At 46.9% G+C, this 25833-nt stretch overlaps 1 protein-coding gene across 2 annotated transcripts in view; it reads right to left on the bottom strand.

The window, feature by feature from the left end:
* Positions 1–23080, bottom strand: part of CHN2 (chimerin 2) — a 411135-nt gene extending 388055 nt beyond the window's left edge. Inside the window, exon 1 of one of the 2 annotated variants that reach the window (XM_077268847.1) lies at positions 22812–23080. In XM_077268847.1, the coding sequence (XP_077124962.1) occupies positions 22812–22860 (49 nt within the window). In that variant the 5' untranslated portion in view covers positions 22861–23080. The remainder of the gene's footprint in view (positions 1–22811) is intronic. The other variant, XM_077268848.1, reaches the window with a different exon arrangement.
* Between the last annotated feature and the right edge of the window lie 2753 nt (positions 23081–25833).

Here is a 25833-nt window from a genome sequence, read left to right as displayed (position 1 = left end):
TTAGGAAGTGAGAGGTGAAGAAGGAGGATATGGCTGACAGACACTTCGGGATTCTGGACAGCAGAGAGGTAGATCTGAGTGTCGTCCGCATACAGGTGGTACTGGAAACCATGGGACTTTATGAGTTGTCCTAGGCCAAGGGTATGAATGGAAAAAAGTAGGGGCCCTAGGACAGAGCCTTGAGGGACTCCATCAGAGAGAGGGCGGGATGAGGAGGTGGTTTGGGAGTGGGAAACACTAAATGTACGGTCAGAAAGGTATAAGGCAATCCAGGACAGGGCAAGGTCTTTGATGCCAAGGGAAGAAAGAATCTGTAACAGTAGGCAGTGATCGACTGTGTCGAAAGCAGAGGACAGGTCAAGAAGAAGGAGGATGGAGAACTATCTGTTAGCTTTGGCTGTGAGTAAGTCATTAGTAATTTTTGTCAGGGCAGTTTCGGTGGAGTGGTGGGGGCGGAAGCCAGATTGGAGGTTGTCAAGGAGAGAGTTAGATGAGAGGTGGGAGGAAATTTGAGCATGGACATGCTGCTCAAGGAGTTTTGAAGCAAACGGGAGCAGTGATATGGGGCGGTAGCTGGGCATAGCAGTTAGGTCAAGGTTCGTTTTTTTGAGGATGGGTGTGATGGTGGCATGTTTGAAGGCAGAGAGGAAGGTACCAGAAGATAGCGATAGGTTGAAGAGATGGGTTAGGGCTGGAATGAGCATGTTAGTGAGGTTGGGGAGCAGGTGGGAGGGGATGGGGTCAAGTGCACAGGTGGTGAGGTGTGATTTGGAAAAGAGGCGAGTAAGCTCTCCTTCAGTGATGTTGGAGAGGGAGGTTATTAGGGAAGGGCAGAAGTCTGATATATGGAGTGGTTGGGGTGGTGGAACAGTTAGGGTTTGCCTTGTTTGGTCGATCTTGTTTTTGAAGTAGGTGGCAAAGTCCTCGGAGGAGATGATGGGAGTTGGAGGTGGCAGTGGTGGGCGCAGGAGGGAGTTAAATGTGCTGAATAGTTGTTTTGGGTTGTAGGATAGTGAAGATACAAGGTTAGTGAAATAGGTCTGTTTAGCGGAGGTGAGGGATAATTTGAAGTCAAATGTAGCTTGTTTGAAAGCAGTGAAGTCGTCTGGCAGGCGTGTTTTCTTCCAACGCCGCTCCGCAACAATATAATGTGTGTTTTAATTATTCTCTGCTCTTTCTCGGATTTTCGGCCCAGTGTGCGGTCCTATCAGTGACTGACAGCTGACTTTATATTACAATGTATACAGGCACATCTGTCAGTCACTGATACTCACTGCATTTTCATGGTGACAGATTCCCTTTAAACAAGGGCATGTTTAACGCATGTTATGAAGTGTGGAAAGGGAAAGTTCTAATATCTATAGTGCTGGCAGAATGCTGATAAAGGGGAACTACCCACTCAAAAAGAATTTATGTCAAGTTTTAGAACATAGGAATTGGACAGTTCTTGGGTATGTTAGACTGCTTTGTGCACCAAAAGCAATATACAGTGCAGATGAAAGAAGTTGGGCAAATACAGGTCCTCTATGACTCCATCACCCAGGGCTCATGTCCATGTAGACCTAGAGCAGAGCTTGTCTGCACAAACGGTGCTTTCACTTTTAACTCCCTTTTGACTACTTTCCCCTCTTGCAAACTAGGAATATACACTCAAATTACAAAACAGAAGCCCGAGGACATAAGATAATTATATGAAGAGTAAAAAGCTTCTCGGAACGTGGTCTCAATGTAAAGGCAGACATATAGTGACAACAGAAGAGCATTGATTAATGTAATATGTGCAGCTTGGGAAGTCACGTGTCCGAGACAGTCCGAGGCAATGAGGAAAACTGGGAACATTTCACGGATGGACTTCCTGAGAGACAGCGGCGAAGAGGCATCTCGACAGAAGAGATCCAAATTCCAATATATTAAAAATGTAAGGACAATTCTAATAGCCACAGAATTAAATAAAAGCAAATCAATAATGATAAGTTCCCCTTCCACTGAATAACCTCCCTATGTACTGTGTACATTGCTGACAATGTAAAACAAAGTGGCTGCAGTAATAAATCGCTGGCAGGAAAGAAAGCACTTCACGATCTCATTAGTTCTTATCATAGTAATTTTACAACACCACAAATGTAGGACTATAATGCAGAGTAGTCTATAACATCACTGACACACTAGAGCAATTAGTGAAGGGAACCCGTCACCAGGAAGGGCTCCCAGTATAGTAAAGAATCCACATGATGAACAAGAGAACTAGTGGCTGCAAGTGCGCCAACTACATACAGTGGCGTGTAAACGTTTAAGCACCCCTGGTCAAAATTACTGTTATTGTGAACAGTTAAGCAAGTTCAAGATGGAATGATCTCTAAAAGGCCTAAAGCTAAAAATGACACATTTCCTTTGTATTTTAGGCAAAAAAATATATATATTTTCATCTTTTACATTTAAAAAATTTAAAAAAGGAAAATGGGCGACGCAAAAGTTACGGCACCCTTAGAGATTTGTATGCTCAGTTAACTTTGACATTAATTATCCTGTTAGGGGTATGGCTTGTTCACTATCATCATTAGGAAAGGCCAGATGATACAACATATTTATTAATGATCTTGTAGGGGGCATACAGAGCAGAATTTCAATATTTGCAGATGACACTAAACTCTGCAGGGTAATCAATACAGAGGAGGACAATTTTATATTACAGGATGATTTATGTAAACTAGAAGCTTGGGCTGATAAATGGCAAATTAGCTTTAATGGGGATAAATGTAAGGTCATGCACTTGGGTAGAAGTAATAAGATGTATAACTATGTGGTTAATTCTAAAACACTGGGCAAAACCGTCAACGAAAAAGACCTGGGTGTATGGGTGGATGACAAACTCATATTCAGTGGCCAGTGTCAGGCAGCTGCTACAAAGGCAAATAAAATAATGGGATGCATTAAAAGAGGAATAGATGCTCATGAGGAGAACATAATTTTACCTCTATACAAGTCACTAGTTCGACCACACGAAGGCCATGTTCACACTTTGCAGTTTTTACCGCGGATCCGCTGCGATTTTGATGCTGCGGGTCCGCAGCAGTTTCCATTGCGTTTACATTAACATGTAAACCCTATGGAAACTGCAAACCGCTGTGCACATGCTGCGGGAAAAACCGCGCAGAAACGCAGCGGTTTACAACCCGCAGCATGTCACTTCTTTGTGCAGAATCGCTGCGATTCTGCACACATAGGAATGCATTGAACCGCTTACTTCCCGCATGGGGCTGTGCCCACGTTGCGGGAAGTAAGCAGATAATGTGCAGGTGGTACCCGGGGTGGAGGAGAGGAGACTCTCCTCCAGGCCCTGGGAACCATATTTGGGGTAAAAAAAAAGAATTAAAATAAAAAATCATGTTATACTCACCTCTCAGCGCTGCACGCGGCCGGCCGGTCAGAGTTGCTGTGCGAACAGGACCTGCGGTGACGTCGCGGTCACATGACCGTGACGTCACGAAGGGTCCTTCTCGCACATCATCTTTGGAACCGGAGCGCCGGGTGCAGCGCCGAGGAGATCGAGACGTCAGAGGGTGAGTATATAAACTTTTTTTTTAATTTTAACATTACTATTGATGCTGCATATTGCTGCATATGCAGCATCAATAGTATAGGCGAAAACCCGCAGCGGAAACCGCGGAACAAACCGCGATAAATCTGCAGGGTTAACCGCAGCGGTTTTGCCCTACAGATTTATCAAATTCGCTGCGGGAGAACCCGCAGAGGTCACCCGCAAAGTGTGAACATGGCCTTAGAATACTGTGCACAGTTCTGGTCTCTGGTGTATAAGACATAGCTGAACTAGAGCGGATGCAGAGAAGAGCGACCAAGGTTATTAGAGGACTGGGGGGTCTGCAATACCAAGATAGATTATTACACTTGGGGCTATTTAGTTTGGAAAAACGAAGGCTAAGGGGTGATCTCATTTTAATGTATAAATATATGAGGGGACAGTACAAAGACCTTTCTGATGATCTTTTTAATCATAGACCTGAGACAGGGACAAGGGGGCATCCACTACGTCTGGAGGAAAGAAGGTTTAAGCATAATAACAGACGCGGGTTCTTTACTGTAAGAGCAGTGAGACTATGGAACTCTCTGCCGTATGATGTTGTAATGAGTGATTCCCTACGAAAATTTAAGTGCTGACTGGATGCCTTTCTTGAAAAATATAATGTTACAGGGTATATACACTAGATTCCTTGATAGGGCATTGATCCAGGGAACTAGTCTGATTGCCGAATGTGGAGTCGGGAAGGAATTTTTTTCCCCAACCCGTGTTTGTCACATGGTTTTTTTTTGCCTTCCTCTGGATCAACATGTAAGGGCATGTTAGGTTAGGCTATGGGTTGAACTAGATGGACTTAAAGGGAATCTGTCACACCAAAATTCACCTATAAGCTAAGGCCACCGCCATCAGGGTCTTATCTGCAGCATTCTGTAATGCTGTAGATAAGCCCCTGATTTAACCTGAAAGATAAGAAAACCAGGTTATATTATACTCACCCAGGGGCGGTCCCGATTCGGTCCGGTCCGATTGGCGTCACGGTCCGGGGCCTCCCATCTTCATATGATGACGTCCTCTTCTTTTCTTCCTGCCACGGCTCCTGCGCAGGCGTAGTGATTTGCCCTGTTGAAGGCAGAGCAAAGTACTGCAGTGCGCAGGCGCTGGGCCTCTCTGACCTTTCCCGGAGCCTGCGCACTGCAGTACTTTGCTCTTCGGACCGAACCGAACCGGGTCCGCCCCTGGGAGAGTATAATATAACCTGTTTTTCTTATCTTGCAGGTTACATCTGAACTCCTCGTGTTCTCTCCCTCTACTAACCTACCTTTGCCTGACATTGCCATCTCCGTGTGCGGTTCCACCATTACCCCAAAGCAACATGCCCGCTGTCTTGGGGTCATCCTTGATTCCGAGCTTTCATTCACCCCCCACATCCGATCATTGGCTCGCTCTTCTTATCTGCATCTCAAAAACATTTCTAGAATTCGCCCTTTTCTTACTTTCGACTCTGCAAAAACTCTTACTGTCTCACTTATTCATTCTCGTCTGGACTATTGTAACTCTCTACTAATCGGCCTCCCTCTTACCAAACTCGCCCCGCTCCAATCTGTCCTGAATGCTGCTACCAGGATCATATTCCTCACCAACCGTTACACCGATGCCTCTACCTTGTGCCAGTCATTACACTGGCTACCCATCCACTCCAGAATCCAGTACAAAACTACTACCCTCATCCACAAAGCACTCCATGGCTCAGCACCACCCTACATCTCCTCTCTGGTCTCAGTCTACCACCCTACCCGTGTCCTCCGCTCCGCTAATGACCTCAGGTTAGCATCCTCAATAATCAGAACCTCCCACTCCCGTCTCCAAGACTTTACACGTGCTGCGCCGATTCTTTGGAATGCACTACCTAGGTTAATACGATTAATCCCCAATCCCCACAGCTTTAAGCGTGCCCTAAAAACTCATTTGTTCAGACTGGCATACAGCCTCAATGCATTAACCTAACTATCCCTGTGTGGCCTAATTAAAAAAAACAAAAACATAAACAGGTTCCTCGCATCATGTTCTCATACACTTTATTCAGTTAATAGCACTCTGTGTCTGTACTGCTACATACTTAGGCAGTTAACTGGTTCATGCAGCTTTACATGAACACCCGAGCCTTACACTATGGCTGGTCCAAATAACTAAAGCAATTGTTACCATCCACCTCTCGTGTCTCCCCTTTTCCTCATAGTTTGTAAGCTTGCGAGCAGGGCCCTCATTCCTCCTGGTATCTGTTTTGAACTGTAACATAGTAACATAGTTAGTAAGGCCGAAAAAAGACATTTGTCCATCCAGTTCAGCCTATATTCCATCATAATAAATCCCCAGATCTACGTCCTTCTACAGAACCTAATAATTGTATGATACAATATTGTTCTGCTCCAGGAAGACATCCAGGCCTCTCTTGAACCCCTCGACTGAGTTCGCCATCACCACCTCCTCAGGCAAGCAATTCCAGATTCTCACTGCCCTAACAGTAAAGAATCCTCTTCTATGTTGGTGGAAAAACCTTCTCTCCTCCAGACGCAAAGAATGCCCCCTTGTGCCCGTCACCTTCCTTGGTATAAATAGATCCTCAGCGAGATATTTGTATTGTCCCCTTATATACTTATACATGGTTATTAGATCGCCCCTCAGTCGTCTTTTTTCTAGACTAAATAATCCTAATTTCGCTAATCTATCTGGGTATTGTAGTTCTCCAATCCCCTTTATTAACTTTGTTGCCCTCCTTTGTACTCTCTCTAGTTCCATTATATCCTTCCTGAACACCGGTGCCCAAAACTGGACACAGTACTCCATGTGCGGTCTAACTAGGGATTTGTACAGAGGCAGTATAATGCTCTCATCATGTGTATCCAGACCTCTTTTAATGCACCCCATGATCCTGTTTGCCTTGGCAGCTGCTGCCTGGCACTGGCTGCTCCAGGTAAGTTTATCATTAACTAGGATCCCCAAGTCCTTCTCCCTGTCAGATTTACCCAGTGGTTTCCCGTTCAGTGTGTAATGGTGATATTGATTCCTTCTTCCCATGTGTATAACCTTACATTTATCATTGTTAAACCTCATCTGCCACCTTTCAGCCCAAGTTTCCAACTTATCCAGATCCATCTGTAGCAGAATACTATCTTCTCTTGTATTAACTGCTTTACATAGTTTTGTATCATCTGCAAATATCAATATTTTACTGTGTAAACCTTCTACCAGATCATTAATGAATATGTTGAAGAGAACAGGTCCCAATACCGACCCCTGCGGTACCCCACTGGTCACAGCGACCCAGTTAGAGACTATACCATTTATAACCACCCTCTGCTTTCTATCACTAAGCCAGTTACTAACCCATTTACACACATTTTCCCCCAGACCAAGCATTCTCATTTTGTGTACCAACCTCTTGTGCGGCACGGTATCAAACGCTTTGGAAAAATCGAGATATACCACGTCCAATGACTCACCGTGGTCCAACCTATAGCTTACCTCTTCATAAAAACTGATTAGATTGGTTTGACAGGAGCGATTTCTCATAAACCCATGCTGATATGGAGTTAAACAGTTATTCTCATTGAGATAATCCAGAATAACATCCTTCAGAAACCCTTCAAATATTTTACCAACAGTAGAGGTTAGACTTACTGGCCTATAATTTCCAGGTTCACTTTTAGAGCCCTTTTTGAATATTGGCACCACATTTGCTATGCGCCAGTCCTGCGGAACAGACCCCGTCGCTATAGAGTCCCTAAAAATAAGAAATAATGGTTTATCTATTACATTACTTAGTTCTCTTAGTACTCGTGGGTGTATGCCATCCGGACCCGGAGATTTATCTATTTTAATCTTATTTAGCCGGTTTCGCACCTCTTCTTGGGTTAGATTGGTGACTCTTAATATAGGGTTTTCATTGTTACTTGGGATTTCACCTAGCATTTCATTTTCCATCGTGAATACCGTGGAGAAGAAGGTGTTTAATATGTTAGCCTTTTCCTCGTCATCTACAACCATTCTTTCCTCACTATTTTTTAAGGGGCCTACATTTTCAGTTTTTATTCTTTTACTATTGATATAGTTGAAGAACAGTTTGGGATTAGTTTTACTCTCCTTAACAATGTGCTTCTCTGTTTCCTTTTTGGCAGCTTTAATTAGTTTTTTAGATAAAGTATTTTTCTCCCTATAGTTTTTTAGAGCTTCAATGGTGCCATCCTGCTTTAGTAGTGCAAATGCTTTCTTTTTACTGCCTAAAAAGAGAGAAAATGTAGCACCGCTGAAGTGCACTTACCCCTCGTGCGTGGCGAGCATCCAGATCACTGAGACTTGCTCCGTCCCGAGTAGTCGGCTCATGGAGGGTGCAGCATACAGAGAAAAAACAACTGTGCAAATACCCGAAAAGGGAGAAAGAAGAAGTAGCGCACTCCTCTTGTCCAAACAAGTCTTGATATTTATTGGAACATCTCACAAAGACAGGCGGGTAGGAGAAAACAGGCTGGAAGGTGAAGGACTACAGCTGTTTCGCGCAGCGAGCGCTTCTACAGGTCCCGATCGGGACCTGTAGAAGCGCTCGCTGCGCGAAACAGCTGTAGTCCTTCACCTTCCAGCCTGTTTTCTCCTACCCGCCTGTCTTTGTGAGATGTTCCAATAAATATCAAGACTTGTTTGGACAAGAGGAGTGCGCTACTTCTTCTTTCTCCCTTTTCGGGCTTTCTTTTTACTGTTAATTGCCTGTCTTACTTCTTTGTTTAGCCACATTGGGTTTTTCCTATTTCTATTCCTTTTATTCCCACAAGGAATAAACCGCTTACAGTGCCTATTTAGGATGTTCTTAAACATTTTCCATTTATTATCTGTATTCTTATTTCTGAGGATATTGTCCCAGTCTACCAGATTAAGAGCATCTCTAAGCTGGTCAAACTTTGCCTTCCTAAAGTTCAGTGTTTTTGTGACTCCCTGACAAGTCCCCCTAGTGAAAGACAGGTGAAACTGTACAATATTGTGGTCGCTATTTCCTAGATGCCCGACCACCTGCAGATTTGTTATTCTGTCAGGTCTATTAGATAGAATTAGGTCTAAAAGTGCTGCTCCTCTGGTTGGATTCTGCACCAATTGTGAAAGATAATTTTTCTTGGTTATTAGCAGAAACCTGTTGCCTTTATGGGTTTCACAGGTTTCTGTTTCCCAGTTAATATCCGGGTAGTTAAAGTCCCCCATAACCAGGACCTCATTATGGGTTGCAGCTTCATCTATCTGCTTTAGAAGTAGACTTTCCATGATTTCTGTTATATTTGGGGGTTTGTAACAGACCCCAATGAGAATTTTGTTACCATTTTTCCCTCCATGAATTTCGACCCATATGGACTCGACATCCTCATTCCCTTCGCTAATATCCTCCCTTAAAGTGGACTTTAGACAGGACTTTACATAGAGACAAACCCCTCCTCCTCTCCGATTTTTACGATCCTTTCTAAACAGACTGTAACCCTGTAAGTTAACTGCCCAGTCATAGCTTTCATCTAACCATGTCTCGGTTATTCCCACTATGTCAAAGTTACCTGTAGATATTTCTGCTTCTAGTTCTTCCATCTTGTTTGTCAGGCTTCAGGCATTTGCGAGCATGCAGTTTAGAGGATTTTGTTTTGTTCCAATCTCCTCGCTGTGGATTGTTTTAGAAATGTTCTTACCTCCCTTCTGAGTATGTTTTCCTGGGTCTTCTTTGTTCGAGTCTAATGTTTTTCTTCCCGTCCCCTCTTCTTCTAGTTTAACGCCCTCCTGATGAGTGTAGCGAGTCTTCTGGCGAATGTGTGTTTCCCAGGTTTGTTGAGGTGTAGTCCGTCTCTGGCGAGGAGTCCATCGTACAAGTAATTCACACCGTGGTCCAGGAATCCGAATCCTTGTTGTCTGCACCATCGTCTTAGCCAGTTGTTCGCATCAAGGATCCTGTTCCATCTCCTGGTGCCATGCCTGTCTACTGGAAGGATAGAAGAAAAAACTACCTGTGCATCCAGTTCCTTTACTTTCTTCCCCAACTCTTCAAAGTCCTTGCAGATTGTCGGTAGGTCCTTCCTTGCCGTGTCATTGGTGCCAACATGTATCAGAAGAAATGGGTGGACGTCCTTGGAGCTGAAGAGCTTTGGTATCCTATCGGTCACATCCTTGATCATCGCACCTGGAAGGCAGCATACTTCTCTTGCGGTTATGTCCGGTCTGCAGATGGCTGCTTCTGTGCCTCTCAGTAGTGAGTCTCCCACCACCACCACTCTTCGTTGCTTCTTGGCTGTACTTTTTGCTGTCACTTGTTGCTGTGTACCCTTTTCTTTTTTGCTTGCTGGTAGTGCTTCATCCTTAGGTGTGCCATCTTCATCCTCTACAAAGATTTGATATCTGTGATTTAACTGTGATTTCTGTTATGCTGTAATGTCTATTGTCTGTACAAGTCCCCTCTATAATTAGTAAGGGCTGCGGAATATGTTGGCGCTATATAAATAAAAATTATTATTATTATTATTACATCGAGGGCTTATATACAGCATTACAGAATGCTGTAGATAGGCCCCTTATGTCAGTGGCCTTAGCTTATAGGCGAATTCTGGGGTGACAGACTCCCTTCAAAGTCTTCCTTCAACCTTAATAACTATGTTACTATGTTACAAATTTCCCAGCTTTATAAGGGTATGTGCACACGCTGCAGAATGGTGTGCGGATTTTTGGGCACTGATTTTGGTAAATCTGTAGGTAAACTGCACTGCGGATTTACCGCGGATTTACCGTGGTTTTTCCGCGGTTTTTGTGAAGATTCCACCTGCGGTTTTACACCTGCGGATTCCTATTGAGTAACGCGTGTAAACCGCTGCGGAATCTGCACAAATAATTGACATGCTGCGGAATATAAGCTGCTGCGTTTCCGAGCATTTTTTTTCCGCAGCATGTGCACTGCGGATTTTGTTTTCCATAGGTTTACATGGTACTATAAACTCATGTAAAACTGCTGCAGATAAGCAGCATCAAATCCGCAGCGTGAGCACATAGCCTAAAAACCCAGCCTCCTCTAGCCTCGTGCCAATAATCAATATCCATGGGTTCTTCTAAGCAGCTGCTTAGCACTCTGAAAATGAAAAATGGTGGAGGTCCACAAAGCAGAAGGCTATAAGATAGCAAAGCGTTTTCAAGTTGCCATTTCCTCTGTGCAAAACGTAATTAAGAAAGTTAATAGGAACAGTGGAGGTCAAGATAATGACTGGAATTTCAGTGAGAGCAACTAGTAGGATTGCTAGAGAGTAGAGATGAGCAAATGTCATCGGCTCCCTCCTTATTCGGCAAGCTATAGCGCTTACCGAAGAAGCTGCATCGGGAACCCGGATACCTAGAGCGCTCCGATAATCAGCTGTTCGGCGCTGCAGCTGCATGTGTCGCGGCTGTGTGACACAGTGAAGGGCTAGAAGGAGATAGGAGAGCAATAGGGTCTTATCTGGGTATAAAGAGATAAATTCCAATTTTTCTTTCTTTTTAATTTTTTTTATATAGCGCTAACATATTCTGCAGCGCTTTACAGTTTGCACACATTATCATCGCTGTCCCCGATGGGGCTCACAATCTAAATTCCCTATCAGTATGTCTTTGGAATGTGGGAAGAAACCGGAGTGCCCGGAGGAAACCCACGCAAACACGGAGAGAACATACAAACTCTTTGCAGATGTTGTCCAAGGTGGGATTAGAACCCAGGACTCCAGCGCTGCAAGGCTGCTGTGCTAACCACTGAGCCACCGTGCTGCCCTGCCAATCAAATTTACTCACCAGATCGAGCCCTTAAAAAGGCTTACTGTATAGAGACTAAAGCTGCTGCAGAGCCACCGGTCTCCTTGTGACCAACCAAAGATACAAAAATGGGATATAGAGGTGGATTCTTCTCTGTGCCGCTCATAAACTTAGAAGTCCAATTCAGTAATCCAATGAAAAAGTGGCTTTATTTCTGCGCATTCCGGAGCACCACAGCTCCTTCATCAGGATACCACATGAAATATACCATGTAAACATTATATTAGCGATAGATTGTGATGGATGGCCTCACGTTTCATCCGTCGTTCGCCAGATCCATCGAAAATTATTTGTCCGGCGGTCGGAGACAACGGACAAAGTAACGTTTTTTGTGTATGTCGAAAAAACGGACAGCAACGGATCCGTTGCCGTCCGTCGTTTGCTAGAATGGAAGCCTATGGTGCTGGATCCGTCAAATGAGGGAATCTGGTGACGGATTCTGTTTTTTTTAACTGAGCATGCTCTGTTCAGCAATTAGCCATATCTGCTAGTCAGATCCATCCAAAAAATGGATCCGTCGCATCAGTTTATCACAATCTGCAACGGATCCGTCGAGCAAATGGATTGTGACTGACGGCAAAAAATTGATGTGTGAAAGAGGCCTAAAGGTACCTTCACACTGAACAACTTAACAACGACAACGATAGCGATCCGTGATGTTGCAGCGTCCTGGATAGCGATATCGTTGTGTTTGACACGCAGCAGCGATCTGGATCCTGCTGTGATATCGCTGGTCGGAGCTAGAAGTCCAGAACTTTATTTGGTCGTCAGATCGGCGTGTATCGTTGTGTTTGACAGCAAAAGCAACGATGCCAGCGATGTTTTACAATGGTAACCAGGGTAAATATCGGGTTACTAAGCGCAGGGCCGCGCTTAGTAACCCGATATTTACCCTGGTTACCATTGTAAAAGTAAAAAAACAAACAATGTGAATGTGTGAATGTGTCAGTGCCGGCTGTAAAACAGAGCACAGCGGTGACGTCACCGCTCTGCTTTAGGGCCGGCGCTTACACAGTGCAGGGAAGCGGACGCCGGGGAACGCGACACACACCGGAATGTAAGTATGTAGTGTTTGGTTTTTTTTACATTTACACTGGTAACCAGGGTAAACATCGGGTTACTAAGCGCGGCCCTGCGCTTAGTAACCCGATGTTTACCCTGGTTACCCGGGGACTTCGGCATCGTTGGTCGCTGGAGATCTGTCTGTGTGACAGCTCTCCAGCGACCACACAACGACGAAACAGCGACGCTGCAGCGATCGGCATCGTTGTCTGTATCGCTGCAGCGTCGCTTAATGTGACGGTACCTTTAGGCCCTTCTGGGTGGCATTGTGGACACTTATGACACTAATTAAGAAGGTCAGCACCAGATCGGCAGGGGTGTGATCATAGCGACTATAGACGTAGACGTTGCAGCAGAGTCTGGGTATCTGAGACCCCAGTATTAAAATTAGCATGGGATAGGTGTGTGGGGGGTGTACTTTATTTTACACTTTACAATAGACCCTCAAGTTACATCTCTGCTGACTGAATAATATGCTGATTTTATTTTTTTCACCTTTACCTATTGTACAAAATATTGGGAATGTCAGAAGATAACACTGGTGAGTCCATGAGCTGGGAAAGGAGAAATTATAGAAATATCTGACCAGCAAAGGCTCCTATAGCAATAGTTTCGGAAATTGGTTGTGCGAACTGCTGAGCTATCTGCATCTCACGTTAGTGGAAAACACTTTTAATAATCACAGCCCCGTGTCAGCACAAGGAATGAACCTATTCAAGAAAACACCACTGTCAGCCATATTAGCCGTCATGGGCTTTTGTTTTGCCACCAGTTTCCCAAGTGGGGGTTATCTTTCCCAATCAATACAGTGGTCGGCCTGAGAGATACAGAGGCGTCCTTTCTCACCTTCCCTCTTGGCTCGTAAGATCTGAAGATGAATGGTATGAGATGCCAAGCTTTAAGAAAAAACAAGATATCGGAATACTCTGTCGGGAAACGTTTATGCTGTACTTGGCCACCCTGTGGTTGCTATGTGAATAGCAACCTATAAAGGGTTCTGCCAGAATATTAGGATAATGTATGGAAATTAATTGTAATACCCACAAAGGTAAAACAGGGGTTATTAATACGCAGTCACCTGCTGATACAGGAATAAATACCCCTGGGACGAATGTAATTGCTTAAGCAAATGTCCAATTCTGACATTATTTAGACGGATAAACACATGTATTATGTCAAGACGACTAATTGCCATGTTTTTATGCTACAGCACATTTTGACTTCATTTCTGTGATAACCCAACCTAAATATTTCTGCTCTCCGACGACATTGTACGTGGGAAAAGCATATACAAGTTTCTATAATAAAACCAGGCATATTAATGAACAGATCTCATGTGCCGGCAGCAGTGTCGCTGACCCCAGCCGAGGACGGAGTGTATTTGTAGAGCAGCGTATGACTGCAGCATGAATCAGGGAGGTTTTGTCCGCAGGTTATATAGTGGATAGGATCATTTACATAAGGAAAGGGTTAAATGAGAACTCGGGATGCAAAATAACCTGGCACTGATGAAGCCATTGGGAGAGGAGCAGCTGCCCTCTGGGGCAAGTGTTCATCTTTGCCATAGGCAATAATGGCAAATCATCTGTCATTCATGGACCAGCCTGTGGCTATTGCAGAAGAAGCGAACGCTGCCAATCAGTCTGCAAAAGAGCATTTACAGGGCGCACACCGCATCACAGATTAGTTCCTTTACTGCATGAACTGCCTATGACATTGAGAATTACAGATAGCAATGTGTCTCCTATACAAGCATGCAAAGAGGAAGAAGAGCCCAGGCAAAGTGAATAAGGGGGAGAAGGAGCCCAGGCAAAGTTAATAAGGGGCAGAAAGAGCCCAGGCAAAGTGAATAAGGGGGAGAAGGAGCCCAGGCAAAGTGAATAAGGGGGAGAAGGAGCCCAGGCAAAGTGCATAAGGGGCAGAAGGAGCCCAGGCAAAGTGCATAAGGGGCAGAAGAAGCCCAGGCAAAGTGCATAAGGGGCAGAAGAAGCCCAGGCAAAGTGCATAAGGGGCAGAAGAAGCCCAGGCAAAGTGCATAAGGGGGAGAAGGAGCCCAGGCAAAGTGAATAAGGGGGAGAAGGAGCCCAGGCAAAGTGAATAAGGGGCAGAAGGAGCCCAGGCAAAGTGCATAAGGGGGATAAGGAGCCCAGGCAAAGTGAATAAGGGGGAGAAGGAGCCCAGGCAAAGTGCATAAGGGGGATAAGGAGCCCAGGCAAAGTGCATAAGGGGGATAAGGAGCCCAGGCAAAGTGAATAAGGGGCAGAAGGAGCCAAGGCAAAGTGCATAAGGGGCAGAAGGAGCCCAGGCAAAGTGCATAAGGGGCAGAAAGAGACCAGGCAAAGTGCATAAGGGGCAGAAGGAGCCCAGGCAAAGTGCATAAGGGGCAGAAGGAGCCCAGGCAAAGAGCATAAGGGGCAGAAGGAGCCCAGGCAAAGTGAATAAGGGGCAGAAAGAGACCAGACAAAGTGCATAAGGGGGAGAAGGAGCCCAGGCAAAGAGCATAAGGAGCAGAAGGAGCCCAGGCAAAGTGCATAAGGGGGAGAAGGAGCCCAGGCAAAGAGCATAAGGAGCAGAAGGAGCCCAGGTAAAGTGCATAAGGGGGAGAAGGAGCCCAGGCAAAGTGCATAAGGGGAAGAAGGAGCCCAGGCAAAGAGCATAAGGGGAGAAGGAGCCCAGGCAAAGAGCATAAGGGGGAGAAGGAGCCCAGGCAAAGTGCATAAGGGGGAGAAGGAGCCCAGGCAAAGTGCATCAGGGGGAGAATGAGCCCAGGCAAAGTGCATAAGGGGCAGAAAGAGCCCAGGCAAAGTGCAAAAGATGAAGAAGGAGCCCAGGCAAAGTGCATCAGGGGGAGAACGAGCCCAGGCAAAGTGCATAAGGGGCAGAAAGAGCCCAGACAAAGTGCATAAGGGGCAGAAGGAGCCCAGGCAAAGTGCATGAGGGGCAGAAGGAGCCCAGGCAAAGTGCATGAGGGGCAGAAGGAGCCCAGGCAAAGTGCATAAGAAGCAGAAGGAGCCCAGGCAAAGTGCATGAGGGGCAGAAGGAGCCCAGGCAAAGTGCATAAGGGGCAGAAGGAGCCCAGGGAAATTGCATAAGGGGCAGAAGGAGCCCAGGCAAAGTGCATAAGGGGCAGAAGGAGCCCAGGCAAAGAACATAAGAAGCAGAAGGAGGCCAGGCAAAGTGCATAAGAGGTAGAAAGAGCCCAGACACAGTGCATAAAGGGCAGAAGGAGCCCAGGCAAAGAGCATAAGAAGCAGAAGGAGGCCAGGCAAAGTGCATAAGAGGTAGAAAGAGCCCAGACACAGTGCATAAAGGGCAGAAGGAGCCCAGGCAATGTGCATAAGGGGGAGAAAGAGCCCAGGCAAAGTGCATAAGGGGGAGAAAGAGCCCAGGCAAAGTGCATAAGGGGCAGAAGGAGCCCGGACAAAGTGCATAAGGGAGAGAAGGAGCCCAGGCAAAGTGCATGAGGGGCAAATGGAGCCCAGGCAAAGTGCATGAGGGACAGAAGGAGCCCAGGCAAAGTGCATAAGGGGCAGAAGGAGCCCAGGCAAAGTACGGTACATGAGGGGCAGATGGAGCCCAGGCAAAGTGCATAAGGGGCAGATGGAGCCCAGGCAAAGTGTATAAGGGGCAGAAGGAGCCCAGGCAAAATGCATAACGGGCAGAAGGAGGCCAGGCAAAATGCATAAGGGGCAGAAGGAGGCGAGGCAAAGTGCATTACGTTACTGCCTATGAAAAGCCTGTCTGTCCTATGGATTGTGGTAGTAAAGGGAACCAGTTAGCATAATTTACATAAGTATTGGTATGGCTGGATAGGTACTTGTCCCACAATAAAATGACACCTTTTTTTAAGAGATCTGATGTGTCAATCATAAGAAATGTACTATGGAAGCCATATGCAAATCAGGCTGGAAGTGCACTGGGGGTGTGTAGGTACCAGGGCCAGTATAAGATCTATGCAGAAATGCAGGAGGCTGTATATGGCACCATTAAAGGGGTTGTCCAGAACTTTAACATTGAAGGCCTAGCCTTAAAATAGGTCATCAACATCCGATTGGTGGGGGTGTGACACCCGGAACCCCCACCGATCAGCTATTCCCAGTGTAGATGATGGCCGGAACTGCACTGTTGCAAAACTGCACAGCTCCATTGATATAACAGTGGCTGCGGCTGGGTACTGCACATCTGCTATGTATTCAAATTAATAGGTGGTGGATGTACAGTATCTGTCCGGGGCCATTATTCCATCAACGGAGCTCTGCAGCTAAGCAACAGAGCAGTTCTGGCCGCCACCGACATCAGGAGAAACTGATCGGCAGGGTTGTCAGGTGTCGGATAGGACATCAATGTAAAGGGGTTTGTCCAGGTAAAGTAAGGTATCACTTATCCAAAGGTTAGGTGATAACTTGCTTCAAGGGGAGAACTGCTTTAAAAGGAGAGGTGCTAAACTTATGAATTAAAGGGATTTTAGCAAAACCCTAAATTGTTAAAATTGCAAGATGCCTGTAAAAATGATCCGGCCAACCACTAACGGGGAACCTTCATCTCCATAAAAATACAGAGGCAGTATGCAGCTCCATTCATTCCGTATGGGACTGGTGAGTGCTGCATAGAGAATACATGGAGTGCCAATTGAGCATCCAGCCTGCTGTGCCATCTTCTAAGGGGGATAAAAGTTTCCTGTTGGGACTAAAAGTTCCCTGATCCCCAACCCACCAATCGCTGGTCCAATGGATAGGTGATAACTAGTGTCAACGGGAGAATCCGATACAATGGAGGCACCCTACTTATCGATTAAAGGAATTTTCCCAACATCATAAATTTATAACATTGCAAAGTGCTTGTAAATACAATCAAATTGCTTGTCATTAAAAATCCTCTCCATTCTCAAAAACAGAAGGATCTTTAATCTAATTGTTACTGCAGTCAATCAGCCTTGGCTGGCCAGTGCAATAAGAACACAGCACTAAGAACTGGGTGGAATCAAATATTATAGATACGACTAACAGGGATTGGTCAGGAAAAGAGGGTGAGATACCAATAAATGATCCTCCGTCCAACAGTGATTATGCAGAACGTTGAAGGGCAGTAAATCACATGCTGATCCCTAGACTATGGCACCAGTTCTACTTGTACCTCCACTGATGGCATCCAACATACCACAAAAGTAAGACTGGTATAGAGCCAACATTGGGACTTCCACTAATGGAGCTTCTGATCCTGGGTGGGATGTGTCAGTGCATGCAATGTTCATTAAAAAGGCTGAGAGCAGGAAACAGACTAAATATGAAATGGTTATAGTAACCTGTTCAGTCCCATGCCTCTTCAGTGCCACTAGTTAGGTGGTCCGTGGCAGTCTCCCAATAGTGATGACTTGTGGTTCTCCAATCACTGGCCTCAGCAACATCACCACTAATGCCTGTGATTGGCTGCACCAGTCATGTGAATGGTGTATGGCACGTGATAACTGTAGGAAATAAGCAGTGACTGTCGGAGACCACCTGATCGGTGGCACTGGAGCAGTGGGGGAATCAAGTGGTGAGTACAGTATTTTACTTTTTTTTATAAAAATGTAACCTAATCACAGCACTTGGTTACTTTTTTTTTCTAAATCCCAGAAACCCCCTTTAAAAGGGATAAAAGAACATGAATCATAGTATTAATGACATGGACACCCCATTAAGGGAGCGTTGGTCTACATTCCCACTATGGGTTTTTGATGCTATAGGTTTTCTGCACCCGTTAAGTAAAAAACTCACCAAGAACTCATCATGGGAGCATAGCCCTGCACAGAGACTCCCCAGTATCAGCCCAGCTCTCGGGCGGCCTTACATTGAGCAAATCAATTCTAGAACTCTAAGCAAAAAGCTCTATTCCCCCATAGCGGCCAGTGACAGGATTAGGTCACCTGGCTCCAGCAGCAAAAATGTATTATTCACATGGTCCATATCCACACTGTGTGACATCGGATAGTAGGGTCTGACTGCTGCCTGTGACGGCAGAGACATTACTAGGCGTCCAGTGACGGCAGAGACATTACTAGGCATCCAGTGACGGCAGAGGCATTACTAGGCGTCCAGTGACGGCAGAGACATTACTAGGCATCCAGTGACAGCAGAGACATTACTAGGCATCCAGTGACAGCAGAGACATTACTAGGCATCCAGTGACGGCAGAGGCATTACTAGTCATCCAGTGACGGCAGAGACATTACTAGGCATCCAGTGATGGCAGAGACATTACTAGGCATCCAGTGATGGCAGAGACATTACTAGGCATCCAGTCACGGCAGAGACATTACTAGGCATCCAGTGACAGCAGAGACATTACTAGGCATCCAGTGACGGCAGAGGCATTACTAGGCATCCAGTCACGGCAGAGACATTACTAGGCATCCAGTGACAGCAGAGACATTACTAGGCATCCAGTGACAGCAGAGACATTACTAGGCATCCAGTGACAGCAGAGACATTACTAGGCATCCAGTGACGGCAGAGGCATTACTAGGCATCCAGTGACGGCAGAGACATTACTAGGCATCCAGTGACGGCAGAGGCATTACTAGGCGTCCAGTGACGGCAGAGACATTACTAGGCGTCCAGTGACGGCAGAGACATTACTAGGCATCCAGTGACGGCAGAGACATTACTAGGCATCCAGTGACGGCAGAGGCATTACTAGGCGTCCAGTGACGGCAGAGACATTACTAGGCGTCCAGTGACGGCAGAGACATTACTAGGCATCCAGTGACAGCAGAGACATTACTAGGCATCCAGTGACAGCAGAGACATTACTAGGCATCCAGTGATGGCAGAGACATTACTGGCATCCAGTGACGGCAGAGACATTACTAGGCATCCAGTGACAGCAGAGACATTACTAGGCATCCAGTGACAGCAGAGACATTACTAGGCGTCCAGTGACGGCAGAGACATTACTAGGCGTCCAGTGACAGCAGAGACATTACTAGGCATCCAGTGACGGCAGAGACATTACTGGCATCCAGTGACGGCAGAGACATTACTAGGCATCCAGTGACAGCAGAGACATTACTAGGCATCCAGTGACAGCAGAGACATTACTAGGCATCGAGTGACAGCAGAGACATTACTAGGCATCCAGTGACGGCAGAGGCATTACTAGGCATCCAGTCACGGCAGAGACATTACTAGGCATCCAGTGACAGCAGAGACATTACTAGGCATCCAGTGACAGCAGAGACATTACTAGGCATCCAGTGACAGCAGAGACATTACTAGGCATCCAGTGACGGCAGAGACATTACTAGGCATCCAGTGACGGCAGAGGCATTACTAGGCGTCCAGTGACGGCAGAGGCATTACTAGGCATCCAGTGACGGCAGAGACATTACTAGGCATCCAGTGACGGCAGAGGCATTACTAGGCGTCCAGTGACGGCAGAGACATTACTAGGCATCCAGTGACGGCAGAGACATTACTAGGCATCCAGTGACGGCAGAGGCATTACTAGGCGTCCAGTGATGGCAGAGACATTACTAGGCGTCCAGTGATGGCAGAGACATTACTAGGCATCCAGTGACAGCAGAGACATTACTAGGCATCCAGTGACAGCAGAGACATTACTAGGCATCCAGTGACAGCAGAGACATTACTAGGCATCCAGTGACGGCAGAGACATTACTGGCATCCAGTGACGGCAGAGACATTACTAGGCATCCAGTGACAGCAGAGACATTACTAGGCATCCAGTGACAGCAGAGACATTACTAGGCGTCCAGTGACGGCAGAGACATTACTAGGCGTCCAGTGACAGCAGAGACATTACTAGGCATCCAGTGACGGCAGAGACATTACTAGGCATCCAGTGACGGCAGAGACATTACTGGCATCCAGTGACGGCAGAGACATTACTAGGCATCCAGTGATAGCAGAGACATTACTAGGCATCTAGTGATAGCAGAGACCAGAGACATTACTAGGCATCCAGTGACGGCAGAGACATTACTAGGCATCCAGTGATAGCAGAGACATTACTAGGCATCCAGTGACGGCAGAGACATTACTAGGCATCCAGTGACGGCAGAGACATTACTAGGCATCCAGTGATGGCAGAGACATTACTAGGCATCCAGTGACGGCAGAGACATTACTAGGCATCCATTGACGGCAGAGACATTACTAGGCATCCAGTGATAGCAGAGACATTACTAGGCATCTAGTGATAGCAGAGACCAGAGACATTACTAGGCATCCAGTGACGGCAGAGACATTACTAGGCATCCAGTGATAGCAGAGACATTACTAGGCATCCAGTGACGGCAGAGACATTACTAGGCATCCAGTGACAGCAGAGACATTACTAGGCGTCCAGTGACAGCAGAGACATTACTAGGCATCCAGTGACGGCAGAGACATTACTAGGCATCCAGTGATGGCAGAGACATTACTAGGCATCCAGTGACGGCAGAGACATTACTAGGCATCCAGTGACAGCAGCCTATGAAGACCAGAGATCTGCCCCAGTAATGTACAGAAGAGGGCGCTGTCACAGCATCGGGGCAGGGGCATTATTATATCTCATCCTATCTCCTATGGGGCAATGTGGGGTGCGGGGTGACGGCTTCCTGACAGATGCACAAATGGCAGAGTACAGGATATGGCAGATGACAGCTCTGAGCCAAATCCAAGCAGAGGTAATGGAGGAAGCTATATGCAGTCCTATGCAAATCACAACTAAGGATATAACAATGGTTGCCAGACAGAAAATTCTCTCTACATCAGACACTCTTGGCTCTGCTACAACAAAATAACTTAGCCTGGCACGTTTGCTTCAGCTCTCAAACTCAGCTCTGCTGCAGTTTACATCGTCAGCTTCACATTATGTATCAAACACTAGACAAAGTCAGCTCTGCTACATCCCATAAATTAAGTTTTGCTTTATCAATAAACTTCCCTGCTACTTCTGACAGATGCGACTCTATAAGATCATCATCACTGCTACAATCCAGCTCTACCGCGTCTAATAAACTCTGCCTCAGTGCTAAACATCTGACAGTCAGCTCTGCTCCATCTATCACACTCAGCTCTGCTGCATCTATCACACTCAGCTCTGCTGCATCTATCACACTCAGCTCTGCTGCATCTATCACACTCAGCACTGCTGCATCTATCACACTCAGCTCTGCTGCATCTATCACACTCAGCTCTGCTCCATCTATCACACTCAGCTCTGCTGCATCTATCACACTCAGCTCTGCTCCATCTATCACACTCAGCTCTGCTCCATCTATCACACTCAGCTCTGCTCCATCTATCACACTCAGCTCTGCTGCATCTATCACACTCAGCTCTGCTCCATCTATCACACTCAGCTCTGCTCCATCTATCACACTCAGCTCTGCTCCATCTATCACACTCAGCTCTGCTCCATCTATCACACTCAGCTCTGCTGCATCTATCACACTCAGCTCTGCTCCATCTATCGCACTCAGCTCTGCTCCATCTATCACACTCAGCTCTGCTCCATCTATCACACTCAGCTCTGCTCCATCTATCACACTCAGCTCTGCTGCATCTATCACACTCAGCTCTGCTGCATCTATCACACTCAGCTCTGCTCCATCTATCACACTCAGCTCTGCTCCATCTATCGCACTCAGCTCTGCTCCATCTATCGCACTCAGCTCTGCTCCATCTATCGCACTCAGCTCTGCTGCATCTATCACACTCAGCTCTGCTCCATCTATCACACTCAGCTCTGCTGCATCTATCACACTCAGCTCTGCTCCATCTATCGCACTCAGCTCTGCTCCATCTATCGCACTCAGCTCTGCTCCATCTATCACACTCAGCTCTGCTCCATCTATCGCACTCAGCTCTGCTACATCTATCACACTCAGCTCTGCTACATCTATCACACTCAGCTCTGCTCCATCTATCGCACTCAGCTCTGCTCCATCTATCGCACTCAGCTCTGCTCCATCTATCACACTCAGCTCTGCTCCATCTATCACACTCAGCTCTGCTCCATCTATCGCACTCAGCTCTGCTCCATCTATCGCACTCAGCTCTGCTCCATCTATCGCACTCAGCTCTGCTGCCTCTATCACACTCAGCTCTGCTGCCTCTATCACACTCAGCTCTGCTCCATCTATCGCACTCAGCTCTGCTCCATCTATCGCACTCAGCTCTGCTGCCTCTATCACACTCAGCTCTGCTCCATCTATCACACTCAGCTCTGCTCCATCTATCACACTCAGCTCTGCTCCATCTATCACACTCAGCTCTGCTCCATCTATCGCACTCAGCTCTGCCCCATCCGTGCTGAGAGCCGGCAGCGCATCCTCGGAGCCCCCACAGGCTACTGACGGGCAGGACACGGCACCTACCTGAGGAGACGGAGGAGCCCGAGAGGCTGGAGTTGCTGGATGCTGCCATGCTGGACAGCTCGGGCAGGCAGGAGCTCTCCTCTAGCCCATGTCGCCGAGGCTGCAGCCTCCCACTACTTCCTGCTCGGTGTGTCAGATGACGCGCGCCCCGTTCCTCCAGGTGTCGGTGTGAGCGCTGTCACCGAGGACCCGCAGCCGCCGGGATGAGCAGTGCCCACCGCCCGGGCAGCCGGCAGCCTCCGCCCCCTGTGCTGTGTGATCACACAGGCAGTGCTGGAGATGGCAGCGTGCGGGGAGCTGCACCGGCCGGCCTGGCTCCTCTCTGTGCTGCCAGCGAGAGTGAACTTGTGGATGGCATCCAAGTGCTGCTGTCTGCAAACATTGCACAAGATGTGTGTGTGGCACAGGCTCAGGTTACATGGCTGCTGTCTGTACACACAGCAGGCATGGCAGGAGGGTACCCGGGCTCACACACAGGATCACACTATAGGATCACACTATAGGATCACACTATATAGGATCACATTATATAGGGTCACAATATAGGATCACACTATATAGGGTCACACTATATAGGGTCACACTATAGGATCACACTATGCAGGATCACAATATATAGGGTCACAATATAAAGGATCACACTATGTAGTATTACAATATAAGGATCACAATAAGCAAGATCACTATATAGGATCGCAGTATGTAGAATCCCATATGTAGGATCACAATACATAGGAAAGGTATCCCTATTAAGACTCTCCTCTTTGCCCTTAGTATGGGGCAGATTGTGCACAGGTCCAACGTGCCTTGATTTGAGGGCAAAGAGAAATGCTGAGGAGACAAAGACAGTCAGAGAAGAGCACTGAGGAGCCTGCCGAGGGCAGAAAAGAGCAATGAAGAGACGGTGGAGGGCAGGAAATAGCACTGAGGAACAGGGCTGCCACTAGGAATTAAAGGGAATCTGTCATCCCAAAAATGGCCTATAAGCTAAGGCCACCGCCATCAGGGGCTTATCTACAGCATTCTGTAATGCTGTAGATAAGCCCCGATGTATCCTGAAAGATGAGAAAAACAAGTTAGATTATACTCGCCCAGGGGCGGTCCCGGTGCGGTCTGTGTTATGATCTGGTGACCTTGGAGCCGCATGAAAACTTTCTCTGGAGTTGGTGGTACCTGTACTGACCGCAAATCCTGAACTAACACCGCAACTAGAAGTAGCCGTGGGGTGTGCCTAACAAACCCTAGACACCTCGACACAGCCGGAGAACTAAATACCCCTATAGATGGAAATAGGAATGCTATCTTGCCTCAGAGCAGACCCCCAAAGGATAGGCAGCCCCCCACGAATAATGACTGTGAGTAGGAGAAGAATAGACACACGCAGGTAGAAAACAGGATTTTGCAAAAGAGGCCACTCTAGCTAAATAGGAAAGGATAGGTGTCATGGTTCCCAATGGCAAGGGAACGTCAGAGAACTTAAATAACAGACTAGCTCTTGGGTGATGGAATCTCGAGCTGACCGTGAGCTAAACCTACCACACAACTAACAGTGGCCGGGTGACGTACCTACGTTTTATCCCTAGACGCCCAGCGCCAGCCGGAGAACTAACTAACCCTAATAGAGGAAAAAACAGACCTGGCTTACCTCTAGGGAAATTCCCCCAAAAAGGAGACAGAAGCCCCCCACATATATTGACGGTGAGTTCAGAGGAAAAGACATACGCAGTATGAAGGTAGGTTCAGCAAAGCGAGGTCCGCTTACTAGATAGTAAGAAGATACAATAGGGAACTTCACGGTCAGCTGAAAACCCTATTAAAATACCATCCAGAAATTACTTTAAGACTCATGTGTCAACTCATGACACCAGAGTGGTAATTTCGGCCCACAAGAGCTTCCAGCTACAGAAACATAACATAACTGTGAACTGGAACAAAAATGCAAACAAACTTAGGACTAAGAGTCCAACTTAGCTGATAGTAGTCTAGAAGCAGGAACATGCAACAGAAAGGCTCTGGTTACATTGATGGCCGGCACTAGAATAACTGAGCAGCAAGGCTAAATAGGATACTCCCATATCCTGATGGAAACAGGTGAACAGAGAAAGTGAAGCACACAAGTCCAGTACCACCAGTGACCACCGGGGGAGCCCAAAAACCAAATTCACAACAGTACCCCCCCCTCAAGGAGGTGGCACCGAACCCTCACAAGAACCACCAGGGCGATCAGGATGAGCCCTATGAAAGGCACGGACCAAATCAGAGGCATGAACATCAGAGGCTGTCACCCAAGAATTATCCTCCTGACCGTAGCCCTTCCACTTGACCAGATACTGAAGTTTCCGTCTGGAAACACGGGAGTCCAAGATCTTCTCCACAACGTACTCCAATTCACCCTCAACCAACACCGGAGCGGGAGGCTCAACGGAAGGCACAACCGGTACCTCATACCTGCGCAATAATGACCGATGGAAGACATTATGGATAGAAAAAGATGCCGGGAGGTCCAATCGAAAGGACACAGGGTTAAGAATCTCCAAAATCTTATACGGGCCGATGAACCGAGGCTTAAACTTAGGAGAAGAAACCCTCATAGGGACAAAATGAGAAGACAACCACACCAAGTCCCCAACACGAAGACGAGGACCAACACGACGACGGCGGTTAGCAAAATGCCGAGTCTTCTCCTGGGACAACTCCAAATTGTCCACCACCTGTCCCCAAATCCGATGCAACCTATCCACCACAGTATCCACTCCAGGACAATCCGAAGACTCCACCTGACCAGAAGAAAAGCGAGGATGAAACCCCGAATTGCAAAAGAAAGGAGAAACCAAAGTGGCAGAACTAGCCCGATTATTGAGGGCAAACTCCGCCAACGGCAAAAAGGCAACCCAGTCATCCTGATCCGCAGACACAAAACACCTCAAATAAGTCTCCAAGGTCTGATTAGTTCGCTCAGTCTGGCCATTAGTCTGAGGATGGAACGCAGACGAAAAAGACAAATCAATGCCCATCCTAGCAC

The sequence above is a fragment of the Ranitomeya variabilis genome, chromosome 6, assembly GCF_051348905.1.
Source record: "Ranitomeya variabilis isolate aRanVar5 chromosome 6, aRanVar5.hap1, whole genome shotgun sequence".
Lineage (NCBI taxonomy): Eukaryota > Metazoa > Chordata > Amphibia > Anura > Dendrobatidae > Ranitomeya > Ranitomeya variabilis.
Note: the sequence above shows the minus strand (reverse complement) of the source record. Positions and strands in the feature narration are given on the sequence as shown.